General features: G+C 36.7%; 1 protein-coding gene across 5 annotated transcripts in view; it reads right to left on the minus strand.

Annotated features, from left to right (window-relative positions):
• Positions 1 to 18670, minus strand: part of LOC131043757 (lactoylglutathione lyase) — an 83322-nt gene that overhangs the window by 34063 nt on the left and 30589 nt on the right. For 4 of the 5 annotated variants that reach the window (XM_057976992.2, XM_057976991.2, XM_057976988.2 and 1 more), the window contains exons 4-7: positions 16965 to 17025; positions 16747 to 16826; positions 16545 to 16615; positions 16279 to 16368 (exon numbers count right to left, since the gene is read on the minus strand). In XM_057976992.2, the coding sequence (XP_057832975.1) occupies positions 16279 to 16368; positions 16545 to 16615; positions 16747 to 16826; positions 16965 to 17025 (302 nt within the window). The remainder of the gene's footprint in view (positions 1 to 16278; positions 16369 to 16544; positions 16616 to 16746; positions 16827 to 16964; positions 17026 to 18670) is intronic. The other variant, XM_057976990.2, reaches the window with a different exon arrangement.

Below are 18670 nucleotides of genomic sequence, written 5' to 3' on the forward strand. Positions count from 1 at the left end.
TCAATATCTTGGTTATGTCCAACTCTCCACTACCAAGATTTCCTTGAAGAGTTGTTAAAGTACTTGCCAGGTAGAACATCAGGGGACAGTCTTTGAGACTGAAGGTAGAGGACGGGCAGCTTTCTTTGAAGCCCGTGCACATTCTGCAGCGTCGCGATTTGATCCTCTGGGGGCACGTCATAGAGCAGGTAAGGGTCCAATGGGACCCAAATGTTGAGACCTCAGCCACTTGGGAGGATGCAGCAAGGATGCAAGTTCTCTACCCTTATCTCCTTGCAGGCTTCTAGGAGTAAGCCTAGAGCTAGGGGGGGAGGATGTGATACCCCTCCCTTGTTTAGACAGTGTTTCTTTTGTGTTGAACTCATGATGATTATTTCAGTATCTTATATGGCTTTGTGGATACCTTATGTTACATTGATTTCCTCATGAGACTATGTTATGCTGATTTGAGTTGATATATGATCTATGCTTATGTGTCATGTATTTTGTTTACACTCTTTATGATTACATGTTAATTAGATGATATATGTAGTTTATACACACTGACCCTGGTACTAACTTATCTACTTATCTGATGAGATGCATCATGTGTTGTATTATGTTCTCTATGTCTGATCTTGTTGTGGTGCGAGGGGATGATGTCCTGTCACTCTCTTCGGGGAGACATGGGATGTCATGATTCCTCTCCACCGGTATGCATGTTTCAGTTATATATTTGTATATTATTTGTATGTTTACATTTTTCGGTGATGCAGGGTTGCGGGTACGAGGCATCGACTCCACCTGGTTCCACAGGTTTGAACGTGCCTACAGATTCCCGATGGAGGTTGTGGAGATAGCACGTGGCCCGTCATCCCAAACCCTTGAGCCCTTGCTCGGTGTTAGAGCAATACCCCTTGTCTTGCATTTACCTAGTCGGAGTGCCACATAGGCAAAATCCGATAACCTTGGTCATGATTAGTATGTGTATGTGTTGTGTAAGGGTTTTCTTTTTACGCTCCTTGTATTATTAATTAAAACATTTTATTAGTGGCCATGTTTTTAACCATATAACTTATATAACTATAATTATAAATTAATTAATTATTGTTGAATTGGGATTTACACTCTAATTAATTTAATCAAGCCATAATTACAGGTAATTAATAAACTCAACCTTAGTTAAAGGGGGGTAAATTAATTTAATTTATTAAATAATTGTAACATATTTAATTGATTATTTATTTATATATATATATATAGTTAAAAAGTTAATTATGGAATAATTAATAGACCGTTTCTCCAGAGTTGGTTTGGAGAAACGGTGGTGGAAACACTTTTAATTCTGAAAAATTTCAGAGGAAGGGGTGGTCTGGATTGGAAAAAGAAATTTTGTAATAGCGAATAAGGAATGAAGGAAGATCGGGAAGAAGGTTGGGGGAAAAGCTTGCTTTGGATTGGGAATTGCATGCTCCAGGATTGTCTTGCAATTGTTTTTCCAGGTTGGCATCTTTTATCTACTTTTCCAAAACCAAATTGATTGAAGTTTAATCTTCCTGTGATTGCCATTCATTGGAATTAAACTAGTGTCTGTATTGATTTAAGTTTTTGTGATCTCTGTCTTATTCAGTTTTCTGAATTAATTAAATATAAATGTACAAAGGTTAGTATCAGTTTTCCTTATCGAAACTCTTGGCAATCATGTTGCTTTGTCTGCTGTTTGTATGCTTTCCTTCACACTATTTTCATTTGGTATTCACCCCTGACTATTATTATTCCCTCTTTTATTTTGTTTTCTTCGGGTCTTAGCTGTTATTCTGTCAGCCTGTGATCTGGGTGGCAGCGTTGTGTCTTTATTTTTATTTTTATTTTTTATTTTTGAAGGAGGGCGTAGTCATGGTGGGGTTCCCACCCACGTGGTGGAGTCCTCTCCACCATAGCATGGGGAACCCGCGCATGGTGGGAGGCTCTCCCACCTATGTGGGGGAGTCCACACCAGTGGCTCTCCCGACGTAGGGGTGGGAAGCCACTCCACCACACTGGGGTGGTGCTCCCACAGCCCACGTTGTTAGGGTTTCAAGCAGATCCGAAGCAAATATGAACTAACAATTATATGCAGATTTAAATACAAAAGATAAAGAAATAAAACAGGACACAGATAACACAAAGATTTAACATGGTTCACCCAGAATGGGTTACGTCCACCATACACAGCCGTCCAATCTTTCTTATTATCCAGCAAAAACAGTACATCAACCTTACAATATCAACAAAAAAACGGCAAAAAAATTTCAACAAACAAAGGATACGTGCGAGGATACGTGCTGAGTGTACAGTACTTTGCTGATCAGTCGCCACATTTCAACAATCTCCCACTTGGATACTGATCAGGCTCCACACCAAACAATCTCCCACTTGGAGACTGATACTACACGACACCACTGTACATGCAACATCCGCTGGATAAAACACTAGGACTTGACTGGTATAAATTCCACAATTATCAATCAAGAAGACCAACAGAAACTGATGAAGAAATCAGCTTCTCCTGTGGAACTGCCTTTGTGAACATATCGGCAGGATTCTCACTTGTGTGAATCTTCTCAAGCCGTAACTGACCCTCCTCCAAAATAGTCCGGATGAAGTGGTACCTGAGCTGAATGTGCTTTGTCCTTGAATGAAAAGCAGAGTTCTTCGCAAGATGAATGGCACTCTGGCTATCAGTATACAATGGGCTATCCTCTTGTGTACAGTACTTTGTTGATCAGTCGCCACATTTCAACACACGTCTCCCCTGCTGCAGTCTCAGCCAGCTGTGGGTTAAGCCCAGGCAATGATTTTTGATAGCAAAGTATTTTTGCAGCCCTAGCCAATCAGATTTGAGTATGAACTTTAATTTGCTGGATAATTGATGGATTTATGCTTTGTTTCTTTTCAGTTTTAGGGTTGTTGTGTAATAATGTATCCTTTGTTTCTTCCAGCCATTCAGGATTGGTGTTGAAGTATTATATTTTATTATGGTGTTGAAGTATTATATTTTATTATGTTGAATCTTGAAGATGGTATTTGAGGTTTGATTTTGTGATGTTTATTTGGTTTGTGAATAATTATTGTATTTTAGGTTTTTCCTGTATGATTAATAATACATTGTATACTTGTGATTGATATTTAGTTGTATAGTTTATTTTCAGTTTGTAATGGTTCGGATATTTGATATTTGGTTGTAAGGTTGGGTATCATTTATTTGTGCTGGTCTTATGTTGGGGTTCCAAATTATATTTATATGTATATTCGATGATATTATTTATAAATGTTTTGTTTGAGATGTCATTTTGTTCTGGAATGTAACTCTTTGCTATTGAGTTATTGTCTTTGTTAAATAATAATAATAATAATATTTGTATTAATAGAGTTCAGGTTGTTATATTTATGTTCTTTATGTTTTGATCCCTTGAATTTTGGACATTAGTTATTCTGAGTAAATAAACTCACTGTGTAGCATCTATATAATGTTCTGTTCTGGTGAAAGTGAAAAGTGAATCATTAGTTCTTTATAAATCGTAATTCTTTGTGATGATTGGAGTAAAAATTTAATGGAGTGTAGTCAAATTAAGATTATCAATGTTTGGTAAACGAAGATAATTAATTAATATAATAATATTAAATTCATAATGTATCCTATGAATTATTAATTAATAATCAAGAATGCTCTATATTTGTATTTTTATTTTTGTGTTAGTTTGGGAATGTGGAATGTTAAATTATTAATTCTTTACTCTGGAAATACGATTTGGGTAATTAGGAACAATATTAGTTATTTAATCTTTATTTACTATGCTGGTATAAATTAATTATTCGTTTATTTATTAAAATTGTTCGGTCTGTGATTGGTTTTGTAAATTATTTGCATGCATTAATGTAAAATAAAATTTAATTGAAGTATAAGTTTATTATTACTGTTTGTATGCTAAGTTACCGAGTTCGGCCCCCTAGACCCCTGGTACTGGTCCGGTACGGTCCGGGTTCGGGTCCGGTTCGCCTGTAGTTCGGACTCATGGTTCACAGGCCTGGTTCGAATGGATTTTTTTTTTTGAATTCCACCACATAAAAAATTAAAATGACCCTATGTCTCAAGCCACACACCTATGCATCGTACAACCAAGAGAGAAGCACAAGTCAGAAAACACAATTCCCGTAGGGGAGAATGCACCTTGATCAGAATTTTGACTTCTTTGGCCTTGTTCCTGACGTCTTAAAAAAGCAGAAAATTGATGCACACCATGGAGTTTCGTGTGGGTTTGAAGGTTGTAATTTGGTATTGGTGGCGGGGGCACTGCCCCTCGACCCCACCCTATATCGCGACAGGGAGCGCGCCCTGGGCGCTGCCTCAAGACCCTGCGAGGGGCACTGCCCCTCGACCCCGCAAGGGGCTCTGCCCCTTGACTCCGCTAGGGGCGCTGCCCCAAACCCCCATTAGAGAATCCATTTGATGATCAAACTTTAAATTGTGAAACAATGATACTTGAATATTTTATCATTTTGATATTAAACTTGATGTATATGATGCTGTTATGGTATGATCATGATGCTATGATTACAAGTTTATGTTGGTTTTGTTGTTTATATGATGCTATGTGACATGCTAATCTTAATTCATGCTTATAGGCTGCATATATATATAATTTACATGTTTTTGTACTAACGAACCCAAACCCGTTTTCAAAATTTTGCCATACCGGCGTACCGGGTTCTTCGAACCCAAACCGGTGCCCAAACCCGAACCGGTAACTTAGTTTGTATGGTTTGTAGTGATTGAAGTGGGAGTATTCTAATTAATAATTTATTTATTCATGTGGCATACGTATATGTAGTTGTGTAGTAGTTTATTTTGTTATGCCTTTGTAGAGAGGAAATTTAGTGGTTTATAGTTTAATTAAAATATGCTAGTGTTTTGTAAAGTGAAAATGATTAATTAATTCAATAATAATAAATTTATAATGTTTTCCTGTGTATTCTTACTTAATAATTAAAAATGAATGTCCCATGTTTATGTGTTTTTGTAATTTAGTTTATGTGAAGTTCCCCCCACCTCTCAACCCTAGTCATTGTTATGGAAGTGGGTATGAGCTTTGTGTTTCTATGTGACTCAATGTGATCCTTTTGTGGAGATGTTAATAATTATATGGTCAAATGCAGCATTAATGTTTCAAGACTTGGTTGGGTCTTGTTATGTGACCATTTGATGTAGTCCTATTTTTGCCTAGATGTGGTTTGAGTAGGCTTGGTGTCATGAGGGGGAGTGGCTCTCCGTGGGGGCCAAGATCCTAAAGTGATCGCCAAGACAACCCATCGGGAGTGTTGCTAAACAAGTGATAACTTTAATAATGAATTAGGGGGTTGGGTAGTTAAAAACATTAATCAAGATAATATATGTCCTACTCATGGCTTGAGTGCTCGTTTAGGCTCAAGATGAGATGAGAAGGCCTAAAATGGCACGATCAACTGCCTTGTCCTCTTGAAAGGTATGTTGGTTCCGCATGAGCATTGTATGGGGACTGGGGATTAGGAGAGGCTGCCAGGACAACCTAGGATGGGGGTCGGGCCTATGGAGACCTGCCAGGACAACCCATGTCAAGCTATGTGATGAAACTCTCCCCTTGTTAGCACTAGTGTCCTACACCTGTGTTTTGAAGCTTCTGGAATGTCCTTGTCATGAGATTCATCTTTGTATACCTGGTTTGGTAGTCTTTGCCCTGTGGAAGTAAGGTGAGACCTTGTATTGCTTAGCCCTTGTTTGTGTGCTTGTGGGCCATGTGTCTATCTCCTAGCATGGGGGGTGGTCCTTCGGGGTCCACATGGTCGGGTGGTAGATGCCTTCTTCTATCGGTGAATTTGGACCTGTTTGTGCATGGATTGGCTTCGTTCATTCTCCAATTGCTTCTCTTGGATTTGGTCAGCTTATTGGATTAAGTGAAGGGTTCATTCATCTTCATATTGTACCTTGTATATCAAATGTAATGGTTATATGTATCTGCCTTCTAGGCAAATGTTGTATCTATGATGTAATCATGATGTAAAAGCAATGTGATACGATTTAGTAGGACCTTAGTTAGTAAATTGAAAACTCCATTATATGTTTTCTTCAACAACCTTAGACAAATATTTTAGATCTTTGCCTTAAATTGCTTCTTTATACCTTGAAAATGCAGATGCAACAGCAATTTTTCATACTTGGACTCCACAACATTTGTCTCTTCCATACATTATATGGCCTTGAGTTTTCATTATTTAAGACATGATTGTCGTCATACTTGTAACAGGATGCTATCTTTCCTTGTCATCACTGTCACACACAGCAATGAACTTGACCTTCAAAAATAAGAATGGTAGGGACCTCTGTCCAACTGTCCTCTTGTTCATTTAACCTTTGCCCATTGTACACTTGACTTTGCAATGTTTCCCTATACCTATCAATCTTTTGTCTTCATGACCTATTTAATTTGCATTTCACTCTTGAGAACCTCCCTCCATATTCTCTCTAATGTCTTTGCATGTCTTCAGAATTTGTTTCACTTATCCACTGTTAACTTAGGTCTATAGAGCACTTACAACACTCTCATGTTACTTAGAACACCCTTATGAATGTCTTCTAAATCTTGTCATCCATCATTTGTGTTCACAGTCAGCAACCTCTGTTATTTATCCTTGCTCATTGTCAATCCTTTCAGGTAGATTTTTGTCATGATCGCTCTCACCAACCACTCCATTGTCCATCACTACCTCTAACTATCATTTCTCTTTATGCTTGTTTTCTATATGGGGTCCTTTAACTATCATTTCCTCCATTTCAACAATCATATGGCTGTGTCCTCCTTTTACTTGCTAGTGACTATCCTATGGCCTATTTAGAACCTTCTAGGACTATTATTCACCTTTTGTCCACTTACTATGTATTCTGAATAACAAACTCTAGGGCTTGTGAGGTTCTGATCAAAAACATCAATGGCTCAAACTCTCAAAATTGCAGCAACATATCATAATCCTTGGATCGGACTCTTTGACAAATCATAATCCGTGGATGGGACTCTTTGACAAATTTTAAGATCTAATTTAAATTCCAAACTCTGCTACTCACAATTGTCTGCTAACTCTCGCTCAACAATAACCTGATGTTCAAACTCTCTGCATGCTTTTGATCATTTAAATTACTGTCTGTTAAGCATTCTTTGTACAATATGTTAGGGGAATTGTAATGTCCCCTACTAGATATAAGCCTGTTTAGCAACAATTACCTAATTTCAATACATTCGTAACTCAAATTGATTTGTTTAATTAGGAGACAATTTCTATCTAAACTTAAGAATACTAAATCTGAACCAAATACTGTTGAATATCCCAAACAACAGAGAGGGGGGATGAATCAATTGTCAATTGAAATCTTTTACTTATTACATAAAAACAGATCCGTTAAACTAATACTTAATTACTCAACCATAAACTGATATATGCATGAGAGAGCACACACATGAAACACCAGATTTTACGTGGAAAACCCAAGAAGAGAAAAACCACGAAGAATGCTAATTCTCGAGTATAAACAAATATTAGGGTGACACCAGTTAAGGTGATTTTTACAATGGGTGGCTCACTGTATGTGGGCTCACTGCCCAACTAAAACCGCCAAAAAAGGGCTCACTACCCAAAAGAAAAAGGAAAAAGAAGGAATCCACCACTGTAGCACAACTACCACTAAGCTGATGCTGGAAGAGACCTTTGGCTCACTGCCTCTGGTACCTAACAACATTAGCACATTACCACACTGCTCAACCACAACTTCACACAACCTCGCACAAATTTGCACCAACAGGAGAGATCTTTTTCAATCCACTTGCTTCATTCATGATTCTTCATTACAAGCATCCTTTATTTATACTAATCTCTTGAATGAGGAGTCTCCCAGGTCAGCTAAAGAATTTACCGAAACACAATTTGAAATAGGTCTACACTAAACATTCCCGCGGTGGAAAGGAATGAACAGTGGACCACACCACAATGCACTTCGTCATTCAAAACAACACGTTATCCATTCGCCACAATCACCAGAGAAAAAAACAGAACATTCAAGGTCAACCAAACCCGAAATGAACTTATCTGCAACCACATCTTCGGAGCACATCATCACGTCCTGAATTAGAATAACAAAGATAAAGACGAAGACAGCACAATTCCAAATATTATCATCGCAACCAAAAATGCAAAGAAATGCGTAGCACTACAAACACTGTCAAACACCATCATCATTGAATGCACTTCTAGAGCACCAAATAATAAGAATGACATCCCAAAGCAACACTCAACAACATACCAAAACTTCATGACTACAACTGCAACATATCAAAAATGCGGAGCACAAACCAATCAATGAAAAACAGAATCAGTATGTTGACATCAATGGCAACCATACTAATACACTATCAACTTCACATTTGCAACAAATAGTTATCATAATGCTTAATTAATTATTCATGATTTCATAAATCAAAGATAGGGCTTGAATCTTACCTTATATTTGGAGTGTAGACTCAAATAAGATAACCTGCACAAACAAGGAAAGGCACACACCTACAATTTTATTCAATCTCTTATTGTAACATTTGTAAGCCTTGCTCTTTGTAGAATATCCTAGGAATATACCTTCATCTGCTCTGCTGTCAAACTTTCCAAGATTTCCTTCATCTCTCTGAATGTAGCATTTACTTCCAAATACTTTAAAGTACTTCACTGATGGAATCCTTCCATACCATAACTCATGATTTCTTCCCATATTTCTTCCAGAATAGAACTCTATTGAGAGTGCATACTCCAGTATGTATTGCTTCTCTCCAGTAAACTTCCAGTAGGTTTGCTTCTTTGATCATAGTTCTTGATGCCTCTTGTATAGTATTGTTCATTCTTTCCACTACACCATTCTGTTGTGGTGTCCTAGGAGCAGACAAATGTCTCCTAATCCCATATTTCTCACAAAAAGTGTCAAATTCATCAGAAACAAACTCACCTCCTCTAGCGGATCTTAAGGATTTGATTCTTCTATCAACTTCATTTTCAACTCTAGCTTTGAATATCTTAAACTTTTCTAATGCCTCATACTTTTCTCTTAAAAATGCTACTCGAGTCATTCTAGAATGATCATCAATTAAGAGCATGAAATACCTCTCACCTTGTAAACTCCTTGTTCCGGTAGGACCGCATAAGTCTGTGTGCACCAAATATAATAGTCCAATAGAAGATTGTTCCTTTCCTTTGAACGTTCCCTTTGTCTGTTTTCCCACTTGACATTCTCTGCAAACACTGTTATCCGGTTTAGTCAATCTCAGTAAATCTTTCACACCTCTTCTCAGACTAATCTTCACCAAATTGTCAAAGTTGATGTGACACATCCTCTGGTGCCATAGCCAACTTTCATTGATCTGAGATAACAGGCAATGTCCTGTAGCAGCCTTCAATAAGTACATGTTTCCTCTTGTCCTTTTTCCTGCAACAATAACAATTCTGAAACTCACAACCACCATCCTGAAAGACAACATTGTAACCATTCTCGCACATTTGTCCAACACTTTAGAGATTATGATGTAATCCTTTCACATAGTATACATTGTCAATGTTATGTTTTCCATCAAAAGTAATAGAACCTATTCCAACAATCTGTGCAATCTAATCATCTCCAAATCTAACATAACCACCATCATACTTTTCAAGTTTTACAAACTTTTATCACTGATATCTCCTTCTTATTGTTAGGATTAGGTTCATCTTTTTCAACCAAGAACAAATAGTCATCATCTTTATAATCCAACTCATCATTTGAAATACCAACATCATCTTTAACATAATAGGCTTTCTTATTGAAATTTCCTTTGTTTTCTTTAAACTTTTGTTTTGTTCTTCTCTTCGGGCATCTAGATGCATAATGAATAATCTTTCCACAATTAAAAACATTTAAGAGGTAACATACCTTTATACTTGCGGGTTCCTCTCTTCAGCTTTCTCACAAAGTTTTCTTTCATTTCATCCAAGCTCTCATCATTTGAATCTTCATTCGTAGCTTTTGTGGCTTTAAAGGGTGTCTTAGTTCTTGCTTTGTCTTTGCCAAACTTCTTCATCTCAAATGCAAACAAGGTGCCATACAATCATTCCCTAGTGAACTTGGACGGATCATAAGTTTCTTCAATGGCTGAAATCTTATCACTATAACACTCAAGTAAAGTCTTCATAATCTTTTTTACCACATCCTTATCATCCAAGTTGCTGCCAAGATCTCTGATCTCATTCACTACACTATCAACCTTTTAAAAATAACTCGTTATGTCTTCATCGTCTTACATCCTCAAGTTCTCATATCTACCTTTGGTAGTCTGCATCTTAGCTAGCTTAGCTATCATTTCATTCATAGATGTTTTTCAATCTTTCCCAGACTTCATAAGCAGTATCAAATGCAACAACCTTCACCAATTCAGTTTTAGATAGGGCACTAAAGATAGCATACCTTGCTCATTCATTTTCTTCATAGGCTTCAATCTCACCTAGGGTAGTAGGACCGTTTGCCGGCATCACATACTTAGTCTCCACAGCTTTCCAAGTCTTGTAACTTAGAGAAATCAAGTATCCTCTCACCTTCACTCTCCAGAAACGGATACATATTGAAATCGGATCTTCCTCGAGCGATTAGTCTCACTCTCTAGGAACCAAAGCTTTGATACCAATTGTTGAATATTCCAAACAACTAAGAGGGGGGATGAATCAGATGTCAATTGAAATCTTTTACTTATTCCACAGAAACGAATCTGGTAAACTAATGCTTAATTACTCAACCATAAATTGATATAAGCATGAGAGAGCACACACATGAAACATCAGATTTTACGTGGAAAACCCAAGAAGGGAAAAACCATGAAGAATGCTAGTTCTCAAGTATAAAACACCGATTAAAGTGACTTTTACAAAGGGTGGCTCACTGCAGGTGGGCTCACTGTCCGGCTAAAACCGCCAGAAAAAGGCTCACTACCCAAAAGAAGAAGGAGAAAGAATTGATCCACCACTATAGGACAACTGCCACTACGCTACAATGTCGGAAGAAACCTTTGGCTCACTACCTTCGGTACCAAACAGCAACAGCACACTACCACACTACTCAACCACAACTTCACATAACCTCGCGCAAATTCGCACCAACAGGAAACAGATTTTCTTTTTCAATTCACTTTCTTCTATATGTTTCTCATTACAATCATCAATTATTTATACTAATCCCTTGAATAAGAAGTCTCCCAAGTTGGCCAAAGAATTTACCGGAACACAATTTGAAATAGGTCTACACTAAACATTCCCGCGGTGGAAAGGGATGAGAAGTGGACCACACCACAATGCACTTCATCGACCAAAACAACATGTTATCCATACACCACAATCACCGGAGCAAAAACAAAACATTCAAGGTCAACCGGACCCGGAATGAATGTATCCGCAACCACGACTTCAAAGCACATCATCACGTCCCGAATCAAAATAACAAAGATAAAGACGAAAACAACATAATTCCAAAATATTATCATCAGAACCAGAAATGCAAAGAAATGGGGAGCACTACAAACACTGTCAAACACCATCATTACTGAATACACTTCTGAAGCACCAAATCATAAGAATGACATCCCAAAGCAACATTTAACGTACCAAAACTTCATGACTACAACAGCAACATATCAAAAATGTGAAGCACAAACCAATCACTGAAACACAAAATCAATATGTTGACATCAATGACAACCATACTAACACACTATCAACTTCACATTTGCAACAAATACTTATCATAATGCTTAATTAATTATTCATGATTTCATAAATCAGAGATAGGGCTTGAAGCTTACCTTATATTTGGAGAGTGTAGACTCAAATAAGATAACCTACACCAACAAGGAAAGGCACACACCTACAAACATATTCATTCTTAACTAGTTATAATCTATTCTGCTGTCACAACAGATAGGGAGAGAGTATATGAGGCATGAAAGGATTGCTTGGGTCCATTGTCTAACAAGTCCAAGGACTGGTTGCTTCTAACCTCGTTGCTAGACTTGGCGGCCTGTATTGCTGCCCTTTCAAGTTTTCATACCCTTACACACATCTCCATCTTGGTGAGATTGGCGTGGTAGGAGTAACTGGTTCCTTGACTCCATGGGTCCTTATGACCACATGTGAGCCCCTCATCACCACTAGAATACTCCCCCATCCTTCTCACACATGATGGTCTTAACAAACACTGTTTCTAATGAATTACTTTATACTGATTGTATAATGCCTACTGTAAGAGTTAATGAATTTTCAGTACAGCAGTGACTTTGATATAAACTGACATTACAGATTTTTTGGCATTCCATAATATCATTTGTGCAGCATCTAATGTAATTAGACATCATCAAGGACTGAAAGGAAACCCTCTATAATCATAAAGTATATAATACAAGGGATACGTTGACTTACGAATCGATAATAATGGATGACTGACCTTTAACGGTGATTGCTGATTGTTTTCTATTACTGGCAATAGTCTCCACCTTCTTCTATATTCCTTCCGATTACTTCTTACTGTATTAACTTAAGAGTTCTTTCTGATTTACATTTTAATATTATTATTTGTCTGGTCAAACATTATCTATAAAGTATGACAGCCATACATATTGCAGTTTATTTTAATATTACTATTAAATTGCAGTTTATATTAATATTACTATTAAATTTTGCACAAGAACATTATCAGACTTCTATATTAAGCATACATATTAAACACATTCTCATGCACACCACCAAGAACAAGGATGTTACTGCCTGTAACTTAATAACAGTTCTGATCTGATCTGATCGATGGTGATTTACTGAAGAGGACTGATGTTGTGTTCTCCAATTGAGTGTTGATTCCTTGATGATTTACTCTGCCTTTTTGGTTCTATATTTATTGCTCAGTGATGCTGCTATTCTGCATACGTGTTCTTATATTCTTCCCTTCGTATTTCCTTCCCCTTAATACGCATTGAACATAACTAATATCAAGAGTTATGTCACTTCAATGGGACGGTTTTCTCTAACAGCCATGTCCTTTACTAAATAACATTAATTTATTTACTTAGCATTCCTTTCCTTTAATCGCACCTTCGTAGTAAATGAATTACTAATCGGTTGCTAGAAACTAATCGCACCATTTGGTTTGTTCCCATTCCTTTCCGATGTGGCAACCTTGTATTGCTGACATGTATCATTGCTGTCGCTCGACTTTGATATGTATCAGTCTATTAAATAATCACTGCCTGGCCCTCACAAATTAATCCATATTTTAATTGCTGCAGTTCTAATAAGTCGACCATGAAGTTGGCTTATATTCTAAAAATAGATGCCAATATGGGGTACGTGAATGTCAAATCATTGATTGAATTCTTGACTCGATCTGCAACAGAATATAACCCTGCCTTTTCTCTCATGGTCTTCATTACTATGTATTCAGCCAGCATTGAGACTTAAATCTCTTCCTACTCATTTGTTCAGATTATGACAGGAATTTTGTTACAAATGTTTTGCACACAGTCATAAACTCCATCCTGCATATTTTGTTTTGCACACTATCGACCATGCAACTGCCAAGGCATATGTCCGTTTGCAGTTAGTGGACATTCATCAGAATGAACTTCAATCAATCGTGTCTTGGATAGGTTGGCATATGTCCGTTTGCAGTTAGTGCACATTCATAAGAATGAACTTCCAATCAATCATGTCTTGGATGGTGTCCTGCACTATAATGAGGTTACATTCATTTGCTTTAGGGCTATGAGACTGCAATCTTGAATTTAGCCATCAGAGTGTACAGATTTATGGATCTTCCCCAAAATCAATAATAAATCCTACTTTGCTCTGCTTTGCTGAAATGATGCGTCTTTGTGTCTCATTTATGTTTCTGCTATGATTATAAATCACACAGTTATTGGTTTGTGTAACAGGATAAAGTATAACCTTATTGTTATTCTTCCCATCATGAATTTGTTCCAAAATAGTGCTAATACCATATGCAAATGAAGAAATGGATCAACTTTGCAGTGAAGCATAAACCCGGTTAATCATAGTGAAGAGAAAAGCTAGAAATATGGCTTGGTTTTGTGCTGTCCAACTTTGTAAGAGAGAATATTGATGGATAAACCTTGTAGTCAGACTCGATCACTTTAAATTCTTAACATAAGAGTGCAATTTATCTTTACCCAGCAGGCATGATCAAGGCTCGGATACCAAGTATAATATCCCTTTTTGGGATATTCTTGATTTTTGCCTTAAAACAATAATATTTACTCAAAATGATAATAGCTTTCTCAAAGATTATGAATTTATGAAAATATTCAATATTCAGATCAATAAATCATAGCATAATTCTCAAAATCAATCATATCGTGAATTCTTTGGAAAAACTTACAAATCTGCTGAATTAGATTTTTTGCCCCTAACTCAACATTGGCAATATCAAGGGTTTTTGTCCTTTTCTTGCCAAGAGCATTCAAGGTTTTTCATCCTTAAAACTCAGTCCACCTTGGAGGGTTTTCATCCTTCTTGATCAAGATTTGGGTTTTCGTCCAAACTCGATAAGAGCAATAAGCGTTTTCATACTTGTCCTCTCATGGACTTGGAAGCGATTTTGTCCTTCCTATTTGCAAGACACTTCCTCAAATTCAAAACTGATTGATTGAGTATTTGATAGATTATTGCCAATTGCTTTGGCTGATTGATATTTCTTGATGGATTGGTGAGTAAATGCTTCAATGATGGTTGAATGATTTTATCCTTCAATGAATTACCTCTTCCCAAGATTAGATCTCCCTTTTATATCTTCTTCTTGAGGGAGTCACAACATTTCATCATTTCTGCCCTTTGAAAGAGACAACTATCCATCTTTAATTACTGATCTTGAACCATTTAATTTTAATTAAATATCTTTAGAAATCACTGCACATAAAACACTTTAGTTGTATGCTTTTAAGGATCACTGGCCATGATATTCTTTAGTTTTTGTTAATCGACTCCTTTATAGAATCATTGCCATCTTATTTCAGTGCCTATATTATGAGTTAAGTGCTGTGGTCTTGAATAACTGCTATCTCTTGCATTTTGGCAGGAACATGAGATTCTAATTCTTTTTTAAAGTTTGTTTTTAAATTTTAATTATTTTAGTTTTTTTATTATAGGTTGTAGAGACTCATTTCGTCTCTAACACAATCATCTTGAGACAAACTGTGAAAGTTATAAAGAGGCACTTTCTAACATGATGATTAGACAAAATTGATCTATATGAAGGCAAAGCAGCACTGACAAGGAAACAAAAATTAAGCAGATGATATTAAATGACTCGTGGTGGGATAACATGGAGTATGACCTTAGTTTCATTGAGCCCATTTTGAGAAATGATTTGCTATACTAACATTGACAAGCCTTGCATTGGAGAGATATATGATGGCATCAACTCAATGATTGAGAAGATGAAGTGCATCATAAATGTGAAAGAGCAAGACCCTGAACAGACTTTCTTCAAACAAGTGCACGCAAGTGTTGAAGAAAGATGGAACACAATGACCAACCATTACCATACTGAATTATATAAAGAATTGACAGTGCAGCAAGGGTTTCATTTATCATACCACTTAGTCACTTCATAGTGACTTAATGTGGTTTCTGAAAAAATTTCATGAAGCAGTGACTATTGAAGCTTCAAGGATAGAGATCATTCATTTTCCCTTTAACCCCTCATTTTCTATAGGCACTTTGTTATGTATATTGAGATGCCTAATCTTCCAAACTTTTTTCAAAGTTGCATTATTTCCTTAGCTGCTCATTTAGTTGACATACCAATCTTTTCTTGAATTTTTAGTTCAATTTACTCAGATATTCAAGTTCAAAATCTATTTCTACTTTAATATAATATGTAACAGCTTAATGGGTGAGTGTTATCCTTTTAAATTTGGTCCACTTTTGATAATATAATATCTAGGAGCATGGCACCAGGTAGGTTTCTTCAGAAGATATTCTTTTGATGTTGTTGCCACCCTTTGGAAACTTATGAAATTCATCCAAACAATCTTCTAAAATGTTTGTAAATATTGATATATGATACAAAACTACTTGCATTAAAAACAACTATTGTTAAAATGAAAGCTCATGCCATTTCATGACAGTTCTTTCTATTTTAGTTTGTAAAATGGAAATAACACATACCGTCATCTGGCTTCTTCACAAACTCGACCCCAAGCTTTGCAAACCTTTCACAGGCTTTGTATGTATCATCTACAGTAATGCCAATGTGTCCTGCAAATAATGAAAAGATATTATATGTAATATGCAATACAATTTAGAGAGGTTTGACCATATTGTCAACTATGAACCCAGTAGTGAATAGAATTCCAGTTCAAGCCTGATGGTAAAACATATTATATGGGATCAATTTTCCTAACTGCAGGTTGACAGGAACAGTTGGTAATTACCAAAACCACGTGGTTCGGAGTTCCCACTATGATAACCTTTGAATTCTGGATCAGATTCAGTTCCCCAGTTACTGAGTACCAATAGAATCTAAAGTTAGTGCTCTTGTATAGCTATAGATCATGTTTCTACTTTCTTGCTATTTAACAACACCAGTCCCAGACAACCGAACCTAACAAAAAGAATGGGATCTGACTAATTTACTGTGTAAGCTCAATAGTGGCCTTCTGACTGAAAGTCCAAACTGTTCGGTCTACAGGATCAGATGGAATAGCAGTAATATCCTGTTGAGAAGATGAATAGTATTAGCTCAGTGCAAGTTCAGTAATCCACAACGTAAATTAAAAATCAGATACATTTATGCTCGTTGTCCGAAAACAGATAATCCAAAGAAATCATGTAAGTATGAAACTGAACTTTACCTCGTACCCCATAAAGTAGATGCTAAACTTCATATCTGGAAAATCAAGTCTTTTGAGCAGTCTGTTATTCATAACGAGAAATGACAAGTCGGATACTCATGCAAACCACCGAACTAAGGAAGACTGTAGTTGGAAATGAATAAGGTGCTAATACAAGTAGAACACAAGTCCATACAACTGAAGATATAATCTTTTGCCTGAATAGACAAATTCAGTTACTCTACGTACTAGTGGGGATATTGATGCAAGGGCACCTCTAGGTCCTATTAGGCCTCATACAGGCAAAATGGGATTTTTGTTAAATTTTGTCTTAAATTGTCCTAATACGGTCTTCTCAGGTCATTTTAAACCATTTTTAATCATTATGTCAAGTTGTAAGCCTATTGGCAAAAAGATGCAAAAGTTGCTCAAAATTGAAAAAGTTGTCATGCATTTTTTGTCAAAATTGCTAGAAGAGGGAAAAATCAAGAAAAGAAGGTGAAAAGTCATGAAAAGGCGCGGATCAGTTACATATGATGATGTTTGGCTTAAATAAGCCTTTTTGGCTCCATTGTACGGATTGATCAAGATTTCAAGAGCAATATTCAATAGAAACCTCAGTTTTCTTGCTTTTTGTGTGCTAACAGTCTGATTTTAGCTCGATTTGAGCTTCTTTTCTTCACTCCCATGAAAAGTTACTGATTGGGATGGCTTGAGCTTCGAATCCACTCGAATATGAACCTGGTTTTGCCAAATTTCATTGAGTTTTTGCAAAGATATTGAATTTTTTGTAATAAAGGGTCAAAACCCTACCTAGGGCAACCCATGGGTCAATAAAATGTAGTTTCTTGCAAACCACGCAATGTAAAATGCTCAAATTTTGTATTTTAATTTGTTTTTGTATGTTTTTATTTGTCCCAGGAGTGCAGGTTGAAAGAAGGAGCTATGGCAAGGTTTTGAAGCGTTGAAAGTCTTGATATTTTTCATGTATCGGACAGTACAGTGTTAGTTTCACCTTGCATGAGTGAATGGAGTGGAAGGTTGGAAGGATATGAGTGTATGGACATCAAGGAGAAGGAGTAGGGACCCTAACCTCCTGATTTTGCCTTGTGTGGAGCTTGTTTATGCCATTGACAAGTCACTTTGTATGACTGTCCCAGTGAAGATGACTGTGACAGTCATAACAGCAGTCTAATAACCTTGCAAAACTCTCATTTTTGTCTTTGATCAATGCTTGCATGTCATAGGGAAAGTGTATTTAGTTGGTTAGGGTCCTAAACACCAAGCTTCAATAGCATTCATAGCCTTTTGAGCATTGGATTTGGCTCAAACCTTAAGACTGTCCTAAGAAGTGCAGTCACTGTCTTAGTCTCATATATTAATACCAAGTGAAAGATCATCAAAAACAGTCATTGCTTTTGTTTGTATGAGTCCATGGGAGTGTGTTCTAGGTGCTTAAAGTCACCATGCCTCGCAACACAGTGATTTTGTGCCTTAATTGAGCTTAGTTGAGCGAACGTGTTGACTGTCCTAAGGGTGTTCACTGTCCCTGTCTTAGGATCAGTCATATTCAAATGAAGAAGACTCTTATTAAGACCATGAAAACTCATAGCATACTTCCATTTTAGCTTTGATGTGTTGTGTAGAGTCACTAAGGTCAAGCTTTGATGTCTTTGCATGTATCAAACCATGTTAAGACTCCAATAGGTGGATGAGAGACTAGTATG

The sequence above is a fragment of the Cryptomeria japonica genome, chromosome 8 (genome assembly GCF_030272615.1).
Source record: "Cryptomeria japonica chromosome 8, Sugi_1.0, whole genome shotgun sequence".
Taxonomy (NCBI): domain Eukaryota; kingdom Viridiplantae; phylum Streptophyta; class Pinopsida; order Cupressales; family Cupressaceae; genus Cryptomeria; species Cryptomeria japonica.